The 21,193-nt window shown below is 39.2% G+C and overlaps 1 protein-coding gene and 1 pseudogene across 10 annotated transcripts in view; one reads left to right on the top strand and one right to left on the bottom strand.

Annotated features, from left to right (window-relative positions):
* The first annotated feature begins 1 nt into the window (after position 1).
* The window catches only part of KIAA1109 (KIAA1109 ortholog), a 157,701-nt gene continuing 136,509 nt past the window's right edge, over positions 2 to 21,193 (top strand). For 8 of the 10 annotated variants that reach the window (XM_014539037.1, XM_014539038.1, XM_014539039.1 and 5 more), the window contains exons 1-8: positions 2 to 63; positions 1,979 to 2,064; positions 10,450 to 10,579; positions 12,633 to 12,749; positions 13,929 to 14,007; positions 15,826 to 15,890; positions 18,628 to 18,814; positions 20,964 to 21,045. In XM_014539037.1, the coding sequence (XP_014394523.1) occupies positions 10,483 to 10,579; positions 12,633 to 12,749; positions 13,929 to 14,007; positions 15,826 to 15,890; positions 18,628 to 18,814; positions 20,964 to 21,045 (627 nt within the window). In that variant the 5' untranslated portion in view covers positions 2 to 63; positions 1,979 to 2,064; positions 10,450 to 10,482. Of the gene's footprint in view, positions 240 to 1,978; positions 2,065 to 4,290; positions 4,360 to 10,449; positions 10,580 to 12,632; positions 12,750 to 13,928; positions 14,008 to 15,825; positions 15,891 to 18,627; positions 18,815 to 20,963; positions 21,046 to 21,193 lie in introns of those variants that run through there. The other 2 variants (XM_014539034.1, XM_014539035.1) reach the window with 2 other exon arrangements.
* On the bottom strand, positions 6,712 to 8,081 carry LOC102261956 (annotated as a pseudogene).

Here is a 21,193-nt window from a genome sequence, read left to right as displayed (position 1 = left end):
TGGCCCTTGGCATCCTCCGATGAGAGGCCGGGCGGTTCCGGACCGCCCCAGTCGCTCGCCCAGGTGAGGGGACGGGACCGGGTTCGGTTGGTCAGCACTTTGTCCAGTGTCTCGGGACCTCAGGCGGGTCGGAGGTGGGGAGGTTTGGCTTCATCTCAGCTGCCTGCTGTGGTGTCGACACATTCGCCGCCTTTTGCTCTCCCTACCTGCAGCACCAGGACCTGAGACCGGTGTCGTAGGTCAGTGGGAAGGCCTGGAAGGGCCGGGACCGTCGGCTGGCGGGGTTTGGGATGCCGGAGTGGCCCGGCGGCTGGGGAGGAGGCAGGTGGGCGGCGCCCGCTCGCGGGTGTGGTCTCCGCGGGAGGACCGTGCACCTGCCGGCCGCGGCGTCAGCCCTGCGAGCACCTGGCTGCGGGCGACTGCAGGCTGCTGAGCAGGGGCGGTGGAGCCCTCGGACCCCCCTCGGCAACCAGGCGGGGTGTGTTTTGTATTCTGAATGGGTGCTTGCTGAGTCTGCACTATGGCAGAGAACGCATTTCAGCGGAAACGTTATCTTGGTCAAAGGGAGGTGAAAGGAAGTTGATTTTCCTTTTCAGAGTGTTAGTTGTCTCCTACCCCCCACCCTCCCACTGCGCTGGCCTTCGTTTTTGCCTGTAGAAAGTTAGGGACGCTGGTCAAAGGCCAAGAGTTCTTGTAAATTTCCTCTGTAAGGAAACCATGGTATTGGAAGTGTCCAAGTGTGTAAGTTTCAACTGGTTTCATGTTGCTGCTTTCGCTTCATTTACGGCAGTGAAGCTGATGTATTCTAAGTTAACTAGACCCATCAAGTATAAAAACAGAGGAATATACCAGAATATTTCTTTTAAAAATATATTTTATTGATTTCAGAGAGGGAGAGAGAGGGAGAGAGAAACATCAATGATGAAATAGAATCATTGACCAGCTGCCTCCCTGCATGCCTCCCACTGGGGATGGAGCCCACAACCCGGGCATGTGCCCTGACTGGAATCGAACTGTGATCTCCTGGTTCATAGGTCAACAACCACGGAGCCACGCCCTGCCGGGCCAGAATATTTATTTTATAAAACTATTGAGTGGTACATGATGTGCATATATTACCTCATGTAGTCATCATAACAATCCTATCATGTAAGGCCTTTTATTCTCATTTTACAGATGAGAGAACTAAAGCCATAGCCTAAGAAACAACTCGTCCAAGTGCTCTCCCTCCTGGGAGCATGCCTGTGCCTTTCCCTTTCCCTTTCCCTTTCCCTTCCTTCCCTCCCCCCCTTCCCCTCAGGCACCTTAGCATTAGCTTTCTCATGCCCCAAACTCCAAGGGCCCTTCTTTTAAGTCTATAACATGCTTCCTAAGCCCATTTCTTCTAGGAATTACTTTTTTCCACTTCTGTAATTTACTCAATAAATGTTATCTTAAAGTTAAAAAAAAGAAAAGAAAAAGAAAAGAAACAATTCGTCCAAAGTCAGAGCTGTGATTTAAACCGGGTGATTCGACTCCTGGTTACAGCCCCTTAATCAGTGTTATTTGCAGGTTGGTTTTCATTTGTTAAGAAATGTGCTAGGTGCTGGGAATAGGAAAAAAAACTGAGGAGCTGCTCGTGCCAGCAGAGACCAGCAATCTGAGAGAACTTTTTCAAGGCCACACTTAGAGAATGTTTTGAAGGTAGGATTCGACCTCTAGAACCCTCTAACGAACAAAATCATGCTTTTTCCATAAGTACAGTAAGTAGTTTTCAAATGTTTGGTAGGCCATAGTTTGGAAATTGTGGTCTTATTCTAGATTTTCTAGAGTATTCTAGGAGTATTTTTTATTTGGAAACTTTAAAGAATGAAATATAGTATTGAATTAACATTAAATACTTTTATGTAATCAAATAATTTAATCTGAAATGGTAAAATTTCTCTTAAAGCCAGAATATCTTGTATAATTTGTTGAAATGTTTTTTGTTCTTTTTTAGGTTTGTTAAGATGAAACACTGCAGATGGGCCTTCTGAAGATAAGGAGAAGGAAAAACAACATTGAAGACTCTGGGAATAAAAACAGGTAAATATTTCGGCTAAGTTAGGAAACAATATAATTTCCAATTAAAGTTCAGGTAGAGGAACTTTTCTGACTTTCTGTTTCAGTTGTGTTTTGATCTGCTTAAATGGTCAAGGAATGAGGGTTGGGTGAGGGTGGTGTATAACTTGACCTGCCAATCATTATACTTGACTTTGGAACTACTGATACCTGACTGACAGTTGAGTCATGTGCTGAGCTTGTGTATTGGAAGAATAAGGCCACAGAAAGTTTTGGCTTGATTTTCTATCAAGTGTCACTGTTCTTTTCTCTCTTTTGCAAGTCATTAATCTGCCTGTGTATAAAGGGTTTAAAAAAGAAATGAAGAAAATTGTTTGACTTTTTGTTTGTTCTTCATAGAATAGTATGTGTAGTTAAAACTCAAGTATTTTTTTTTTACTATGAGTTCTATGGAGAATAGTAGAAGGCATGGTTAAACATGATTAAGGAACATTTAATTCATTGATAAATATTTAACAAGTACCATATGTCAGGCATTATTTCAGGCTTCTAGTAATAGAGTGGTCTAAATGGCCCTGAAGAGTGCTAGAGTAGTGAGTTTTTTTCTAGAAGGTAATATTATTGTGAACCATACATTTCCTTAATTTTATATGCAAGGATGATTTTGGTTTATTTAAAAGACTGGGAAAGCAGCACTATGCAACCCTATGGTAGATGTTTGTATTTATAATAAATCTTTCATATTATTGTAAATAATAAAAGAAGGTATTCTATTAGTACTACTTTAAGGTACAGTGGGAAACTCAGATTCTTACAGACTTCATTTTAGCATACTGTTTTTCATGTTAAAGATAGTGATAGAATTTCAAAATTTCATCGGAGATTAACAAATTAACTCTTTAATTTGAGGAAATTTGGGGGAATTTACATGTGACAAATAGAAGTGCCATGGTCAAATAGGCATTCTGGATGATGAATTGGAGAGAGGTGAGCTTGGAACCATGGGGATCAAGTAGAGGCTATTGTAATAAGACCAGATGGCAAATGAGAGTCAGAGTCAGAAGTAAAACAGGCAAATGGGAATTAAGGGATGGAGATGACTATACAGATGCAAAGGAGATAGAATGGGTAAGAATTATTGGGTTGAAGGAAAGTAGAGTCAGAGTACTTCCTGGTTGCTGTCATGTTCAAGCACATAATATTTAATAAATACTTGCAGGGTAAATGAAATGGATTACCTGATATCTGGCTTGGGAAACTGAGTGGATTCTGGGGCTATTTCTGAGGGAGAATAGGAAGAGCAATAAATTGGGAACATGGTTGGAGGAGATAAGTTTAGTTGAGAGCTATTATATTTGAGGCCTCTGTGATTTCCACCAAGAAATGTCATTAGGTAGCCCTAGCCAGTTTGGCTCAGTGGATAGAGCATCGGCCTATGGACCAAAGGGCCCCGGGCATGATTCCCATCAGGGGCACATACCTTGGTTGTAGGCTCCTCCCCGGCCGGGGCCCTGGATGGGGCTCATGCAGGAGGCAACCAATCGATGTGTTTCTCTCATATCAATGTTTCTCTCTGTCTTTCCCTCTCTTCCACTCTCCCTAAAAATCAATGGAAAAATATCCTCGGTGAGGAATAACAAAAAAGAAAAAAAGAAATGTCATTATGTAGTTAGGAAGACTCATCTTGAGGTATAAATTGTGGAGTCTCCATTTATAGGTGATAATTAAAAGCAGTGTGAATGGATGAGATCACTCAGGGAGAACATGTGAAGTGATAGAAGAGAAGTAAGGATGGGGTACACTAATTCTTAAGGTTAAGATAGAAGAAAAACACACCTCAAAGGAGATGGGATGGGCAGGGAAGTAGGAGAAAATCAGGAGAGTCACAGCAGTCAGTGAAGGAACTGAGTTTGGAGAAAAGGAATGAATATTAGACATCTTTGAGACATCAAATAAAATGAGGACAACAGAAGTATCCATTGGACATATCAGTCAAGAAGTTGTTGACTTGAGCAAGAGCAATTATATAGATGGAGCCAGTTCACACTTGGTAAATGATGAGGAAATTGAAATACCTAATGTCATTTAATCTTTCAGAAACTTTGGTTTTAAGTAAAATAGAGAGAGGGTAGCTAAAGAGATGTATTTGAGAGAGGGCTTTTGTTTTTTAAAGGTATGAGTGATATGAATACATTTATAGTACACTCTTTATTTGCTGGGACAAAAAGCCATCAAAAAGAAAATATGAAGATAACAGAATGAGGAAGAATAATTGATATAGCTGATCACTGACTAAGCTGGAAGGGATGCAGGTCAAAGGTACTTTCTATAGACTTCTACTGAGACAGGAGGTAGGGAGGTAGTGATGATTATGGATACAGATAAATTGGTAGGAGGCAGAGTGGAGCTTGCTTCACAAAGTCCATGCAGGAGACACCCACTTATGGTAGGAAGAGGGAAATTATTTGCTCATGGGATTGGTAGCCTTTTGATGTGGGCTTGCTGACTTCTGATCTCTTGGTAAGAAGGAAGAGGGAAGAAGAGTGGGGGTAGTTTAGCTTAAGATGGTAAGTATGAACCATATGAGTAGAGCTACTTTGCTTATCTTCCTTATACTTTATATTAGTTATCTATTGCTGAGTAACAAATTATCCCAAACCTCTGTGGCTTAAAACATTTATTATCTCAGAGTTTCTATGGACTCAGAACTTGGGAGTTACTAAGCTTATTACTTCTGACATAGGGTCTCAAGAGGTTGTAGCCAAGATCTTGGCTGGGACTTAGTCATCTAGGGACTCAATTGGGGCTGGAGGAATTGCCTCCATGATGGTTCACTCACATGGCTGTTGGCTTGAGGCCTCAAATCCACACCACATGGACCTCTCTAGGGCTTCTTACGTGTCCTAGCAAGGCAGCTGGTTCCCCAGAACAGATGACCCAAGACAGAGAGCAAGGAGGAGGCCATGATGCCATCTGTGATCTAGTTATACATCATTGCTTCTGCCATATTCTCTTAGAATTGTATCATTCAGTCCAGACCACATTTGGGAGGGGAATTACTTAAGCTCCACCTCTTGAAGGGAGGAAGATCAAATAATTTTTGGACATATTTTAAAACTACCACATACCTTCTATCAGTTGTCAATTTCTTTAGGGGACAAAGCTCTTTAAAAATATGTAGATACAGCCTTTTTTGACCAGGTGAGAGGGAGGTGCAGAAAAGTGGGGAGTGGTTCAGTTGGATTTGGCTTACTTCACAATGTGGCCTTCTTTGCTGTTAATCAGTCTCTGTAACACATCAGTCTTTATGTGTTATTGCTTGTGGTTATCTAAAAAAATCGCAAAAAACTGCTGATCTTTGATTTAATGGGCCACCCTTTTAGGAGAAAAATGTCATAGTGGGCAAAATATGAATTTATTATACCAAAAAATGAATTTTGGTAACATTCATAATAGCTCCTAAACTAGAATCTAGAGTTGGGAGGAGGGAACTAATTTTTCATAGAAAAGAAATGGAAAACCAAGAGATCGTTACTGATTTCAGTGAACATAAGTGATGAGAAGCAATATAACAGACTCTAAAGCCAGATGATCTGTCTAGGTTATGATCTTAGATGGACCCTAACCTGTGTTTGTGCTTAGCTTCTGCCACAGTTTTCTCATCTGTAAAAGGGGAAAATTGTAAATGGGTAGTTATTTGTGATGGTTAGATGAGTAAACACATGTAGAGTGTTTGGAACAGTGCCTGGCACATAGCAAGCTGTAAATAAATGTTAGCTAGTGCCATGGGAGCTCTATTTTCATGGTGAGCTAATTCCATGGAATTAACATTTCAAAGAGTAAGATAATATCCACCTAAATGTTTAGAGTCTAGACCAGTGGTTCTCAACCTTCTGGCCCTTTAAATACAATTCCTCATGTTGTGACCCAACCATAAAATTATTTTCGTTGCTACTTCATAACTGTAATGTTGCTACTGTTATGAATCGTAATGTAAATATCTGATATGCAGGATGGTCTTAGGCGACCCCGTGAAAGGGTCGTTCGACCGCCAAAGAGGTCGCGACCCACAGGTTGAGAACCACTGGTCTAGACTTTAAACTACTGACCTTATTGTACTTTGTGAAGTATGTTTCTATCTAGCTCCATATCCATTAGAGTACTGTATCACATGTCACCAGTAGTATTGTGTAAGTCATATTCCCATAAAGTTTCCTAAAGCAGCCTTTTAAAAAATTTTTACATAAAAGTTCAATTTCAAGTGGAGCAATATTCTCAGCTCACAGGAATTGGCTATTAAATGAATCTGTTGGATTCTTTGCATAACAACATGCTAATAAAAAATACTTCCTTTAAACTTGATATGATGAGAGTGTTGGTGAACACATGTGACCAGTTTCCTCCTCCCTCTCTCCCCACAGCCAAAGACCTTACCTATTGTTGGGTAGATAGATTGAAGATATATTAGGTAAGGTTTTCTGACTGAATGGACTTAAGGTAGAAGATAAGAGAGGAGCTTAAGGGCCAGATACAAAAATGAAAATACTTTTATTACAAGAAACCTTTAGAATTTTACTTTGCTAATGCTTTTTAAAATTATATTTATTTGAGAGAGAGAAACATCTATTTGTTTCCCACTTATTGATACATTAATTGATTGATCCTTTTTTTCAGTCCATCTTTTAATTTTTTTGAAAAATTCCTGACATTACAGAACTAAACTGAAATGTATTAATATTCCACTCTTACATTTCATTGACAAACAAACAAAAAAAATCATGAGCCAAAAAACAACAACAAACAAAACAAAACAAAACAGGGAGAAGCTTATAAAACTAAATATGGATCTCAGCATTAACAGCTGAACAGAGAAAGGAATTAAAATGCTTTAATTAAAAAAATCACGAGTGGTTGATAAAGTGTGTAGAAACTGAAAATTTACAAACTGTTTAAAACCTGGAATCGCTGACTGTTCAGAAACTACACAGATGGATCATGGGTGGTGGTGAACAGCAGAAAGGGATTATGGATGAATCTGCATTGTTCTAGCTGCTCCCCATGCCACCTGTCTCTGAAGAAAGCCTGACATTGATTAGATATTGAGCCAGGCTGATGCTGGCAGTAGATCCAGTGATGGTAACCTGCCTATCAGTAGATCCTTCCACTGGGTTCGCAATTTTGATCTGCGCCCCAGACATCTGATGGATCTCATTGATTTTGGTGCCTTGACGCCTGATTATGCAGCCAATCAAATCATTTGGAATGGTGAGTTCATGAGAAGTAGTCTGAGCAGATGCATCCAACCTGCCCAAATAGCCTTTCACCTCTAGAGAGCTGGATTCAATGCCATTGAATCCGGTGTTGCTATGCGTCATGGGAAAATGAGACTGTTGCTGTGGAATGGTACACTTTCCTTGAATGGTATAAGCTTGACCACCTGCAAAGAGACCAGAGAACTGGACGGCTTGGGCCAGTATGGGATGGTCACACCCTTGGGGGGGACTCCAACATGATCATACAGATCTGTTTCACACACTCAATGATGGATTGCAGAATGCCAGCAATAGTGATGGCCTGCTCAGTTGAGTTGGGGAGCATATCCCCTGCCACCTGGACCTGAGCCCCTGTACTCTCTCTTATTTCCTTGATCTTGCAGCTACCTTTCCCAATGAGAAAGCCACATTGACTAGCAGGGACCACCAGCCACGGGGTGACTGGGGGTCTACTGGCAGCTGTGCTATTGGTCATAGAGCTGCTGATGTCCTCTTCCAGTTTGTCAGTGATCATAGCAAAGGCTTTGAAGATGGCATTAGTGAGTCCAGTCAAAGTGATAATTCTCTCAGGACAATTCCCTTCTGAGATGTTGATACATGCACCACTCTCCTTGCGCATCTTCTTAACTGATTCTCCTTTCTTTCCCATGATACTGCCAACTTCCTTTCCATGCGTAAGTAGGCGGATGGTGAGAGTGACATTTAATCAACCTTCAGTCACACACCAGTGCCCATATCGAGCAGTATTCTGGGGAGCTGGACTTTGAGTGGTCAAGTCTTTGGTCACTGGTGGGGAGGCAGGGGGAGGGAGGGTGAAAGCCAAGGACTGCAGGTGTGAGGTGACTGAGGGAAAAGGGGAGCAGGTGGGAAGGGGAAAGGCGGGAGGCCAGGGGCGGAACAATAGGGGAGGCGGGAAGGCGAGGGCGGGTGTAGATATGTTTTCTACAGCTTTTTAAGAGTTTTATTTTTTTTCTTTAAAAACATTTTTTAAAAAATTGATATCAGAGAAGAAGGGAGAGGTATAGAGAGATAGATACATCATTGAATGGCTGCCTCCTGCATGGCCCACACTGGGGACTAAGCCCTCAATGTAGGTCTTCCTCTTGGGTTCTGACCCCCTGCACCAGGAGCCTCCCCATGCAGATGTTCTTGTTGCTGTGCTCAGGCTTTGGCACCTTGAGCTGGACTTCTCCTGCCCTGTCCCCCACCATGGATGCTCCTTTCCTTCCACTCAGGCTCCAGCGTGCTGTGCCTGACCTCCTCTGCACATATGGCCTCCTCATGCTGCTAAGGCTTTGATACCCTGAGGCACTGCTGCTGTTCTGCTAGCCTCTTCATCACACAGGTGGATACTTATTTATCCTTGTTCACCTCTGACATCCCCTCTAGCCATGAGACTCCTGTCCCTTTCTTCCCCAGGTGCAGATGCTGGCCTTACTTTGCCTACCTTGTGGCTTTTAGATGAACCCTTCAGGAAGGGGAGAGGAAGAGGAAGCAACCAGTTTGTTTTCAGGCCATCATTTGCTCTCTGAAGGTTATGCAGTAGGTTCTTACATCAGTCTCTAGTTCCTCTCCACTAAGGAATTGGTGGTGTCCACTTACACAATGGGGCTCAGCCCCAGTTCAGCCTGATTCTGTGTCCATTGTGTGTTGACATCCTTTATACTACAATGTCCATGTCTCACTTTAGGGTCTTTATTAAGTCTTACCCTTTACTTCTGTACTTGTTCAAAGTATGTTCTCTTAACTATTGAGCCTTTATCTGTTAATTTCTCTTAAGTAAGTTTTTGCATTAGCTGAAACTGGAAAAATGTTGGTGAAAGCTGTGACGCTGCAGTTTTCTGCCTTTGCAACCTAACACCCTCCTTGTACATTCTCTTTGGCTGTGGGTTGTTAACAGTGGTAGTGATGGAGATTGGGATGGAGACTCTAGATCCTTTTGGTGAATAGATCACCTCCCCTTGGATTTGATTCAAAACAGACCCCCTTTTCATGTGGAAAGCTGAATGCTGGGACATATCCCTCCTGGAATATTTCCAGGAAGCAGAAGATCTTTTCACCCCTAGTGTTATGCTGGTGATACATCTGTAAAATGATAAAAATACGTATGAAATAGGTACATATGTTATTATGTAAACCATTATATGTGAATATTTGGTTTTAGATTAAAGGTGTTTTCAAAATGTTTCCTCCTTTAAAAAATTTTTTTAGTCTAAAAAAACTAAAAAAGGGAGAAAGAGAAAGCTCATATTTAAAGTTAGCTCCCACATTTTAAGTTGCTGGTTGATAGAATTTTCAAAGCTTTGAAAAATTTGAGAACATTTTTTTTCCAGTTTTTTAAACCATTATTTAAAAAAATATATATTTTTATTGACTTCAGAGAGGAAGGGAGAGGGAGAAGGCGAGAGAGAGAGAGAGAGAAGTATCAATGATGAGAGAGAATCATTGATCGGCTGCTTCCTGCAGGCCCTATACTGGGGATTGAGCCCACAACCCGGGCATGTGCCCTGACTGGGAATTGGACCATGACCTCCTGCTTCATAGATCAGAGCTCAACCACTGAGCCATGCCGGCCAAGCTCCAGTTTTATATTGTGAGATATAATATACATGTAACATTGTATTTTCTTAAGGGTAAAGAGGATCTTTGGAAATACTTGATTATCTTTGCAGTGTTCATAATTATGGACTTTTACTAGAGGCCCGGTACGCAAATTCATGCACAGGTGGGGTCCCTCAGCCTGGATGGTGATTGGGGCTGATTGGGGCCATCTTGCCCAGTCCCCATCAGGGTCGATCAGGGCCAGCCGGCCAGGGGGAGGAACCATGGGAGGTTGGCTGTGGGAGTGCACTGACCACCAGGGGGCAGCTCCTGCATTGAGCATCTGCCCCCTGGTGGTTAGTGTGCGTCATAGTGACCGGTTGACTGGTTGTTTGGTCACTTAGGCTTTTATATATATAGATAGAAATGTGGACATGTTTTGTTATTTATTGTATTTTTGTATTTTTATCATTGAAGGTACAGAATGTGATTTAATAAACTTTCATATTTATTAAATTCACCTTTTCCCCCCTTACATGATTTTCCTTGCAGATTAATAATTCTCTGATTCTAAATTTAACCTTTGAACTCTTAGACCTTTAGATGCTGCTCTGGAAAAACTTCAATAATGGATCAAAGGAAGAATGACAGTATTGTTCCTAGTATCACCCAATTAGAAGATTTTCTTACAGAACACAATTCTAATGTTGTGTGGCTCCTCGTTGGTAAGTAAAATGTATTTTTTTGTATATTACTTTTTTAAAAATATATTTTTATTGATTTCAGAGAGGAAGGGAGAGGGAGAGAGAGATAGAAACATCAATGATGAGAGAGAATCATAGATTAGCTGCCTCCTGCATGCCCCACACTGGGGATCGAGCCTGCAACCCCCATGTGCCCTGACCAGGAATCGAACCCAGGACCCTTCAGTCCGCAGTCCAACAACGCTCTATCCATTGAGCCAAACTGGCGAGGGCTACATTACTGTTTTGTGTTTTTTTTTTGTTTTTTTTTATGGATGGAGTAGCAACTGCCAAATTTTACTAGTAAGCAGTGATTGGCCTTATAATATTGAAGGGGGTGGGGCCATGTCACAATGAAAAGGCCATAGTTCCTATGTTCTTTAACGCTAGAAGCATACTTTCTCTTCACATACCTCTTGCCTTTCTGAATGGCCCACAACAACCTGACACAGTGATTTACAGTAAAAATTACTACAAAATGACTTTAAACTTAAAACATAATGAAATGTCATCAAAATAATTTTTTGAAATAATTGTTCTAGGAATAATTTTTATGGACACATCATAGCACTTGCTACATCAAAGCTATTACCATCAATCTAAGCTACCCTGTGAAATGTTGTATCAGTGACTGCCTTGTTTTATCATATTAAATAATTTTTTTAAAGTCAAGAACTTAATTTGATGTTGCTAAAAGGTTATACATGTTAAATTGGTTTACATTACTTTGTCCTAATTTAGAAAATAGTTATACTTTAAAAATAGATAAGTAAAAAATATTATCAGAAAATGCTTTATTGTGTTCTACCTTTTGTATATTCATGGTCTAGTTTTTTTTGGAATATTATAAATTTTGTAAGTGATTATAAACTTCATGATAGATTGACAAATGGTCAAACTTGGAATATCATTTATTGTAGTGTATTCAATAAAAGTAGACATTCTTAAATGGTTATTGTTTTATCAATTGTAGTAAAATAGTATAAGATGTCCTGTTTAATATAGATATGCCTTTAAGTGGGCTAAATTCCTACTTATTTTCATTATTTATTTTAATGTTTTTATTGATTTTAGAGAGAGAGGAAGGAAGAGGGATAGAGAGATAGAAACACCAATGAGAGAGAAAAATCAGCTGGCTACCTCCTGCATGCCCCTACTGGGGATTGAGCAAACAACCCAGGAATTAAACCAGTGACCACACTGGCCAGGATCTATTACTTTTTTTTTTTAAATAAGTCTTTATTGTTGAAAGTATTACATATGTCCCCTCTCCCCCCCATTGACCCCTCCAGTCCCCACCCCCTGACTCCATTACTTTTTAGAAAGCAGAGTTTATTGATTTAAAAAATCAATGACTTTTCTCTGATTTAAGAAATCATTAATTTTCTTTCTTTTTAAGTGACTTTAGCCTTTAGTGAATAGCTTGGAAATGAGCTTGTAGCTCGATAAAGGTGGATGTTTTTCATAATGTTCAGAATTACGGGCTTTCTCTTCCAGAACATCTTTACATATATTTAATAAAGAAAACAGTACAAAGCAGTGAAAAAGGTAACAAGAAAAACAGAAGGCTCTAATGCAGTGGTTCTTAACCTTGGCTACACATTAGAATCACCTGGGAATCTTTTTAAAATCCTGATTTCTGGGCCTCATCCTCCGGAAAGTCTGTTTCTTTGTTACTAATGTTGTGGCCCCACCCTATAACAAAGAAACAGAATTTCCGGAGGATGAGGCCCAGAAATCAGGATTTTAAAAAGATTCCCAGGTGATTCTAATGTGCAGTCAAGGTTGAGAACCACTGCTCTAATGGATCTGATTGGAATCTCTGCATTTCTGGCTAATGACTAAAAGAAAGTGAGGAAAGGTGGATAAGGTAGCTCTAACCTCTGATTTTAAAACCCAAGGTATTAAATTGTAAGAGGACTTACTACCATATTATCATTTCTGAGCGTGGTAAATGATCTTTTATCAACAAAGTTTTACTAAGATATTAAGGTGATTGAAAGTGATATCCTTTTGTACTTTTTTCTCCCAACAGCTACCATTTTGTCCTGTGGATGGATTATTTATCTCACATATTATAATTCTCGGAATGTTGGTCTTATTTTAACCTTGGTTGTCAACAGATTATACAAACATGGCTATATCCATATTGGTGAGTTGGAGTAAACCTGCATTATTTTCTTCTGTGTAATCTTAGGTATATATTATACATTTATATTTTATAAACAGGTAGTAGCTTTAGAAATTTACCATTGTTTCATGAAGGATAAACTAACCTACTTTGAATTTCTCTCTTACAGCTCTCTGTAACAGGTTATGCTCTTTACCTCATTCTTATTTGTTAAAGTGTTTCCATAGTTACTCTTTGACTTTGTTTATAAAAGATACTCATGAAAATAATTTGAAAAAATATAGACAGATATAAAATATGGAAACAGAAATTTCTCTCAATTCCATCTAGAGCAGTGGTTCTCAACCTTCCTATTGTCGCGACCTTTTAATACAGTTCCTCATGTTGTGGTGACCCCCATTTTCATTGTTACAAATTGAACATAATTAAAGCATAGTGATTAATCACAAAGACAATATGTAATTATATATGTGTTTTCCGATGGTCTTAGGTGACCCCCAAAGGGGTTGCGACCCACAGGTTGAGAACAGCTGATCTAGAGAAAGTTTCTAATGCCCAATGAATTATTTGCTCTTTTTTTTTCTTCAAGTAACCCGTACTTTAAAAACCTGTAAGTTGGAGTCATATTTCATTTTGTGGCCTGCTTTATTAGTTTAGTTTCTAACTACTTATAAGTGGGAGGTTTGCAGATAGATGGGAGAGTGTACTAGGAAGCTATATGCTCTGGAAAGTTCCAAACCCGTGAGAAAGGAGGAGGGGGCACTGAATAGAACCATTCTAGCCTTCCCTGGAGTTGAGTACCTCTTAATGGACATGAACTTCTCTCAAACATAAATAATCTTCCATTAATTTGAGGCAGTGACTGGTTCCTAGAGTAATGGAGAAAAATGGTGAATTACTCACTGTTGTGGGTTTATTTAATGGCTGTGCATAATTAAGAGAATTAGTCGTATGAAGCAGCTATTAAAACTAATGTTCTTATATGGTTTTTAGTAACTCAGTCCATAGTGATGATACGTGTGGCACTTTTTCAGGAAAAATGATAGAAATTAGTAAGGCTGTAAGGATATCAGGAAGGGAGTCAGGAGAGAACATTTAATTACTGAATGAATTGATTGCTAAGATTATTTTAAGTGTTAAGAGCTCTACTATCTATCAAAACAATTAAATTAATTGCTGTTTTTTTTTTCCCTATAACAGGCTCCTTCTCTTTCTCTGTTCTTTCTGGAAAAATCATGGTTCGTGAAATCTATTACATTACAGAAGACATGTCTATTAGGTAAAAAGCAAAAACAAAACCTAAAACAAATAAAAGAACCTACCTTAAACTTGAAAAAATTTTCTAATTATGATACTTGTTTTAATATTACTTGGTTCTTCAAATAAAACCATAAATCAGCCCTGGCTGGTTTGGCTCAGGGCTAGAGCATCAGCCTGTGGACTGAGGGGTCACAGGTTCGATTCCAGTCAAGGCACATGCCTGGGTTTCAGCTCGATCCCCAGTGGGGGTTGTGCAGGAGGCAGCCGGTCCGTGGTTCTCGTCATTGACGTTTTTGTCTCTCTCTCCCTCTCCCTTCCTCTCTGAGATCAATTAAAAAAAATTATATATATATAAAACAACAACAACAACAACAAAACCATAAATCAGAAATAATTTTTTTAGTAAATCAGACTTAATGAATTAATGTTTTAAAATATTTCTAACCATGGATTAATTTAGCTAAAGTTTAGACTGGCAAAATGTTTACCTAATAGCAGTATTTAGAAATCAATAATCTCATTTCATTGCAAGATGAAAAATTGAGGCATTAAATTACCTGATCATTTCTGTTGTAGAATTCATGGTGGTCATTTGTTATATAAAATAAGGATCAGATATGTTGATAATGCTCACCCATTGGGTTCTTATTAGGTAGTAAGTGTTTAGAATTGTTTAGCATCTGTTAACAACTCTAATTTTACTTTAAGAAGAAAACACAAATCTTAATGTATTAAGAATTAATAATATGTTTGATATGTTCTCTCTTCTGTAAGCCTTGTAAGAAAAGCTTGCTCTGTTATTATTATTATTTAAAAAAATATTTTTATTGATTTCAGAGAGGAAGAGAGAGAGAGATAGAAACATCAATGATAAGAGAGAAACATTGATTGGCTGCTTCTTGCATGCCCCCTACTGGGGATCAAGGCTGCAGCCCAGGCATGTGCCCTGACTGGGAATCGAGCTGTGACCTCCTAGTTTATAGATTGGTGCTCAACCACTGAACCACACTGGTTGGGCAGCTTACTCTTATTTTTGTGATCTTCTTAAAATTTGTTACTTAGAATTTGGAAAATTTTGAATTATTTGAGAGATGCCAGGGTTTGGCACTACTTATACTTCTCTTGAAACAGTAGAGGCATCTTCTTTGTGAGTCTAAAATTATTCCAAATTAAAAGTAAAAAGTAAAAGTTAAAATTGGAGCATGAAGTGATATATCATTACAGAAATGAAAGATTATCTTTAAAAGTTTTCTCTAGCCGAAACCGGTTTGGCTCAGTGGATAGAGCGTCAGCCTGCAGACTGAGAGGACCCGGGTTCGATTCCGGTCAAGGGCATGTACCTGGGTTGCGGGCATATCCCCAGTGGGGGATGTGCAAGAGGCAGCTGATTGATGTTTCTCACTCATCGATGTTTCTAACTCTCTCTATCTCTCTCCTTTCCTCTCTGTGAAAAATCAATAAAATATATTTAAAAAAAAAAAAGTTTTCTCTAGTGTGCTAATGTCCCCCTTTCGAGAGTTAGCCTTTTGTTTATGTAGTTTTTACAACATTAAAAATATTTATAAAATAAAAAGGTTTTCTGTTAGCACTTCATTTTCCTATTGAATGTAATCCAGTATTACATTTTACCTGAATAGAAGAATCTAATTTAAACCTGTGCATATCCTCTTTTACTTTATTAACTGAAAGAGTATGAAACATTTAGGTATGTCAGTGTTCCATTGAGAATTTTTGTTTCCTTAGTCATTATCAATTGCCTGTCTTATATAATAATTAACTAAGAATCAAGTTAAGTAAATTCTTACTTGTTTTCACTTTTGTAATTTATCTTGCTTAGAATTCAAGATGGATTTATAATTTTTCGGTGGTGGAAAATGTATAACCCAAAGCAGAAGCAGCATGGTGAGTTTTCATTTTTTTTATTTGTTTGAAATTGTTGATGACATAATCATTTTTTCATTTGTGGTTATTATAATAGACTAGAGGCCCGGAGCACGAAATTCATGTGGGGGGGGGGGTGTGTCCCTCAGCCGGGCCTGCCCCCTCTCTAATCTGGGACCCCTCAGGGGATGTCTGACTGCCTCTTGCAATCCGGGACCGCTGGCTCTTAAACGCTTACCTGCCTGCCTGCCTGATCGCCCCTAACCCCTCTCCCTGTCTGCCTGATTGCCCCTAACCATCTGTCTGCCTGCCTGATCACCCCTGACTGCTCCCCTGCTGGTCTGATCGCCCCTAACCACCTCTGCCTCACCCTGCACCCCGGACCCAGGATTTCCTCCTCTGGCCAGTCACAGGCACCTGGGATCCGGGATTCCCTCCCTCTGGCTGGCCACAGGCACCCAGGACTCGGGCCGGCTTCACCCAGGCTGGCTGCAGCCGCAGGGGACTGTGGATGGGTGGCTTAACCTGGGCCGCAGCCTCAGGCGCCTGGGACCGCGCCTGGGGCGGGCGGCTTGTCCCTCTCCCGGGCTGCAGCCTGGCTGGTCCCCGTTCCTCTCTTGCGAGCTCATTTGTGCCTGGCTGGTCCCCATTCCTCTCTCCTCAGTGTTGAGTATTTGAGCCATTATGGTGTGATGGTATGACAACCATTTGCATATTAGCTCTTTATTATATAGGATAAAAATGTTTTTTAAAAGCTTTGGACTTGATAAAACTCTGATTTTATCACCAGTTTACTAAAAATCCTTTTAGTAGTCTTCTTCTTGCCTGGTTAAATTGGTTTACTTTAGCTGATTATTTATTCAGAGTCATCCTCAGTAGGACCCTTACCCACATTTCTAGCCTTACTGCATGTTACATCTGTTGGCCTGACCCATACTGGTGATAAATGGTCTTCTCAGCACCCTTTAATCAGTCTACCAAGACACTTTTCTACATTTCAACTTCGGTGTCTTTATTCATACGTCTACCTGACATGTCTACTAATTATCATTTATCTGGTATGAAAAGGATGAACAGAAAATGGGAAACAGACTCTAGAATTTCTTCTGGTTCTGCTTTTATCATCAGAATTTTACCATCTCAGAATTTTCTTCCCAGTTATTTCATGGCTCTGTTAGTGTTCTGGTATGTGGCCCTAACCCTCCTACTAGACCAGCCGTGGGCAAACTATGGCCCGCGGGCCGGATCCGGCCCGTTTGAAATGAATAAAACTAAAAAAAAAAAAAGACCGTACCCTTTTATGTAATGATGTTTACTTTGAATTTATATTAGTTCACACAAACACTCCATCCATGCTTTTGTTCCGGCCCTCCGGTCCAGTTTAAGAACCCATTGTGGCCCTCGAGTCAAAAAGTTTGCCCACCCCTGTACTAGACACTAACCAGACCAGAGGCTTCAAGGAGGGTAGATCTTGTCTTTACTCTTTCAAATAGCTAGGCTTTGGAAAGTCTGGCCAGTGTGTAAAGCACAGGCATAGTAAGAGGAGTAAGGGCAGAACAGGGAGATTCGATGGGAGCCACTGTGCTGTGTTCCATAAAGACATTCAAGTTGACGGTGACTTGGGCCAGAGCCATGACAGTGGTTGCGGATCTATGTTGAAAGAAAAGCTGATAAATCTAAGGCATGAAAGAAAGAGAGCAATTGAAAGGATTGACTTGCTGTTGATAGGATGGGGGATATTGTAGAATAGCTTTGGGGGGAAATCAGGTATTTGGTTGATGTATCAAGTGTGAGATGTCTGTTAGACACCACATTGGAGATGTCTGAGTAGGCTGCTGGACATTTGACTCTGGCATTTTGGGGGATATATATATATATATATCATATTTAAACTACAGCTTAAGCTACTAAAATGAAAGTTAATAACAACTTTCTTTACCCATAAAAAAATTAAACTCTTCTAACTGGTCATATCTAATTTTAATTGCCTTAAATTGAATTTGTTCTGTAGGGACAAAAATGGACAAACATTTAAAAAGTCTCAAAAAACACCTGTATGATTCATAACAAAATAAGGCACTGACCGTGGTACCTTTCTGTTGAGCCTCTTGGTTAACATGTGATGCTCTGTGTTGGATTATTTCCTCAGCAGAAACAAGTGCCCATCTATCACTTTATAGGTGGATTTGTAAATTTCTGTTGTTACTTATATTTAATGTAATTATGTCTTTTATTTGAAATGGTTTGAAGTGTACGGTTCATAAAATCTTTATTTTAGTATTAAATAGTTTTTAAAAACAAACTAGTATTTTATGAAAAATCCTACTTTCCATGAAGCACAAGTTTAAATACTGATGTGATGTTTAAGTACATTATACTTTGAACATTTTGCTACTTATATTTTAGTATAAATGTATGGCTATATTAGGGTAAAGTTTTACTTTTACTCTGTAAATGACACTTTTCTATTCTTAATGTAAGATCTTTAAATTATGGCATTAGATAACCAAAATCTAGAAATTTAGGTTGTTTTTCGAATGCTAAATTAAAATGCTGTAGTAACATTAGCTTTTTTCTTTCTTTTACCAGTGTTTTATATGTATTTTAAATATGATCCTCTTTATCATAGAATTCTGGTTTAAAGTAAATCATTTAAATTACTTTAAGTGTGGAAAATGAATTGACAAAAACTTTGACTAAAGTTTTTAAAAAGTTGACTAAAAACTTTTGTGTGTATGTGTGTAATTGATGTCTTTAGATCCAAAGGCGGAAACGAGATTATACATCACAGTTAATGACTTTGAGTTTCATGTCTATAATCGTTCGGATCTTTATGGACGTCTTCAAGAATTATTTGGTTTGGAGCCAACAATAATCCCCCCCAAGAAAGAGGATGATAAAACACGGGAAAATGGAAGAACAGGAACCCAGTCCAACATTGAAAGGTTCATTGTCACACTTGAATTTTATTAATCTGCAACATGTAAACATTCACTTTTTCATTTCTGGTATATAGGAAAGTAATTGACTTTTGTAAGTTATTAACCTTGTATCCTGCAAACTTGCTGTAATCACTTACTAGTTCAAATAGGCTTTTTTGATCAGTTCTTCCAAACTTTCTACATATACAGTTATGTTATCTTCAAACAAAGAAAGTCTTATTTTCCCCTTCCCATTCTGCATACTTTTTATTTCTTGTTTTACTGCAATAGCCATAATTTCCAAACTTGAAAAGGAATGGTGAAATAGGACATCCTTGCTTTGTCCCTAGTCTTAATGGGAGAGCTTCTAGATTCTCACCTTTAAGTATGATGTTAATTAGGTCTTTTGTAGATACTCTATATACAGATGAGGAAGTTTCCCTCTATTCCTAATTTACTGAGAGATTTTAATCATAATGGCTGTTGTATTTTGTCAAATGCTTTTTCTGCATCTGGTGATACTATCATTTGATTTTTTGTTTTTAACCTGTTAATGCTAATTGATTTTTGAATGTCGAACAGCCTTGCATACCTAATAGTTTGTTTGTTTTTTAAGTCAATGATGAGGACATTTATTCTGAATTAAATATTTAATGGATATTATGTCCCAGGCACAGAGCTGAGGTACTGGGAATATGACAAGTCTTCTGTCTTGTTGGAATTTATAGCCAAGTATGGGTAAAATAGGCACTTTTCGTGCAAGAAGTATTACCTCAGGGACAAAAGTAGATTTCACATAGAAGGATCAGGAGGGCTGCGACCTGAAGGGTGAGTCAGTTAGGGAAAGGTGGTGATAAAGAGTCTTCCATAGAGAAGAAACATCGTATGCAATAGTGAAGTTACTTACTGACGCTGCAATGGATTATTTGAGGTGGGGATAATTTAGATTAAAATGGTTTAGCAGGATCAGGGGCTTTCCCCCAAGTCAGTAATGCTGTGATGTGATTGGAGGGAGGTAAGGCTGGAGGCGGGGAGACCAGATGGAAGGATGTTGTAACATTTCATCAGCTGGGTTGGTAGCAAGGGAAAGGGGGAGAAGTGGATGGAGCAAGACAGACTTAGGCAGATGAATCCATAAGACAGTGGTAGATTAGATGTGGAGAATGAGGAAGAGGGATGATCAATAGTGAATCCAAATTTCTAATGTAAGCAGCGATTATGCTTAGGCAGGGAACCCCAGGGAAAGAGGAGGTTGGGGGCTGGTGATGAGGTCTGTTTTGAATTTAGTTTTAAGCACTGAGGGTCACCTTCCTGGAGTTGGTCTCAGAAGTGCCATTTAGGAGATAATGGGTTATTGAAGAGATATGCCTCAAGTTTTCCAAAATCTTTAGTGAATTGCTGTGAACCTTTCATTCTTTAAATTTTGTGTACTTTGTGTGTGGCCAATATTTTTCTCATTCTTTGCCTGTCATTTCACAAAGTGGTGAGAATAGGGAAGGAAAAGGATCAGCTCAGTTGTCAGAAATGCTCAAAACAGTAGGAAACATCAAAGTGACTTGTGTCATGTCATTTTCTCTCTCTAAAAACATATTTTATTTTATTGATTTTAGAGGAAGGGAGAGGGACAGAGATATAGAAACATTGATGAGAGAGAAACATCGATCAGCTGCCTCCTGCATGGCCCCCACTGGAGATTGAGCCCACAACCCAGGCATGTGGCCTGACCAGGAACTGAACCATGAGCTCCTGGTTCATGGGTCAGTACTTGACCACTGAGAACACTGGCTGAGCATTGATATTATCCATTTGTTTTAATAATAGTTTTGGCTGTCTTCTAAAATGTCACGTTGTAGTGTGGTGAGCAGATGGTAGATGTAATGACAGCATCTCATAATTGACACTTTTGACATTAAAGCTTGTCATTCTAAGAACATAGTTTTGTTATTACAGCTTGATCTAAAAACTGACACATGGCGGAGTGCATTCAGAAATGAGACATTTTAGGGCTATTAGTCTTCTGTTAGATGGTCTCTGTTTCATTTACTGGAGCCGTCATTAGATGTATTTGGAAAGGTACAGCTGGTATTAATAATGTATATTTCGTGTAGGTCAACTGTATCCTCAGGTATTTAAGTCTTTCCTATATACTTCAGTTTTTATTTTTTCTTCTTAGAGTTAAAGTAAAAACAGAATCTCAGGACCCCACATCTTCATGGAGATCGCTTATTCCAGTTATAAAGGTCAACGTGAGCACAGTAAGTAATTTTACTACAATTAATACTTGGTGGGTTAAAAACAGAACCTTTTATTTTTTGCAAACATTATTTTCACTTAAGAAAAGAAAGTAATTTTGTACTTTTTGGGTTCCAATTTTCATAAAGTGTGAAAGAATTCTTTTTTTTA

This window comes from Myotis brandtii, unplaced genomic scaffold, assembly GCF_000412655.1.
Source record: "Myotis brandtii unplaced genomic scaffold, ASM41265v1 scaffold208, whole genome shotgun sequence".
Taxonomy (NCBI): domain Eukaryota; kingdom Metazoa; phylum Chordata; class Mammalia; order Chiroptera; family Vespertilionidae; genus Myotis; species Myotis brandtii.
Note: the sequence above shows the minus strand (reverse complement) of the source record. Positions and strands in the feature narration are given on the sequence as shown.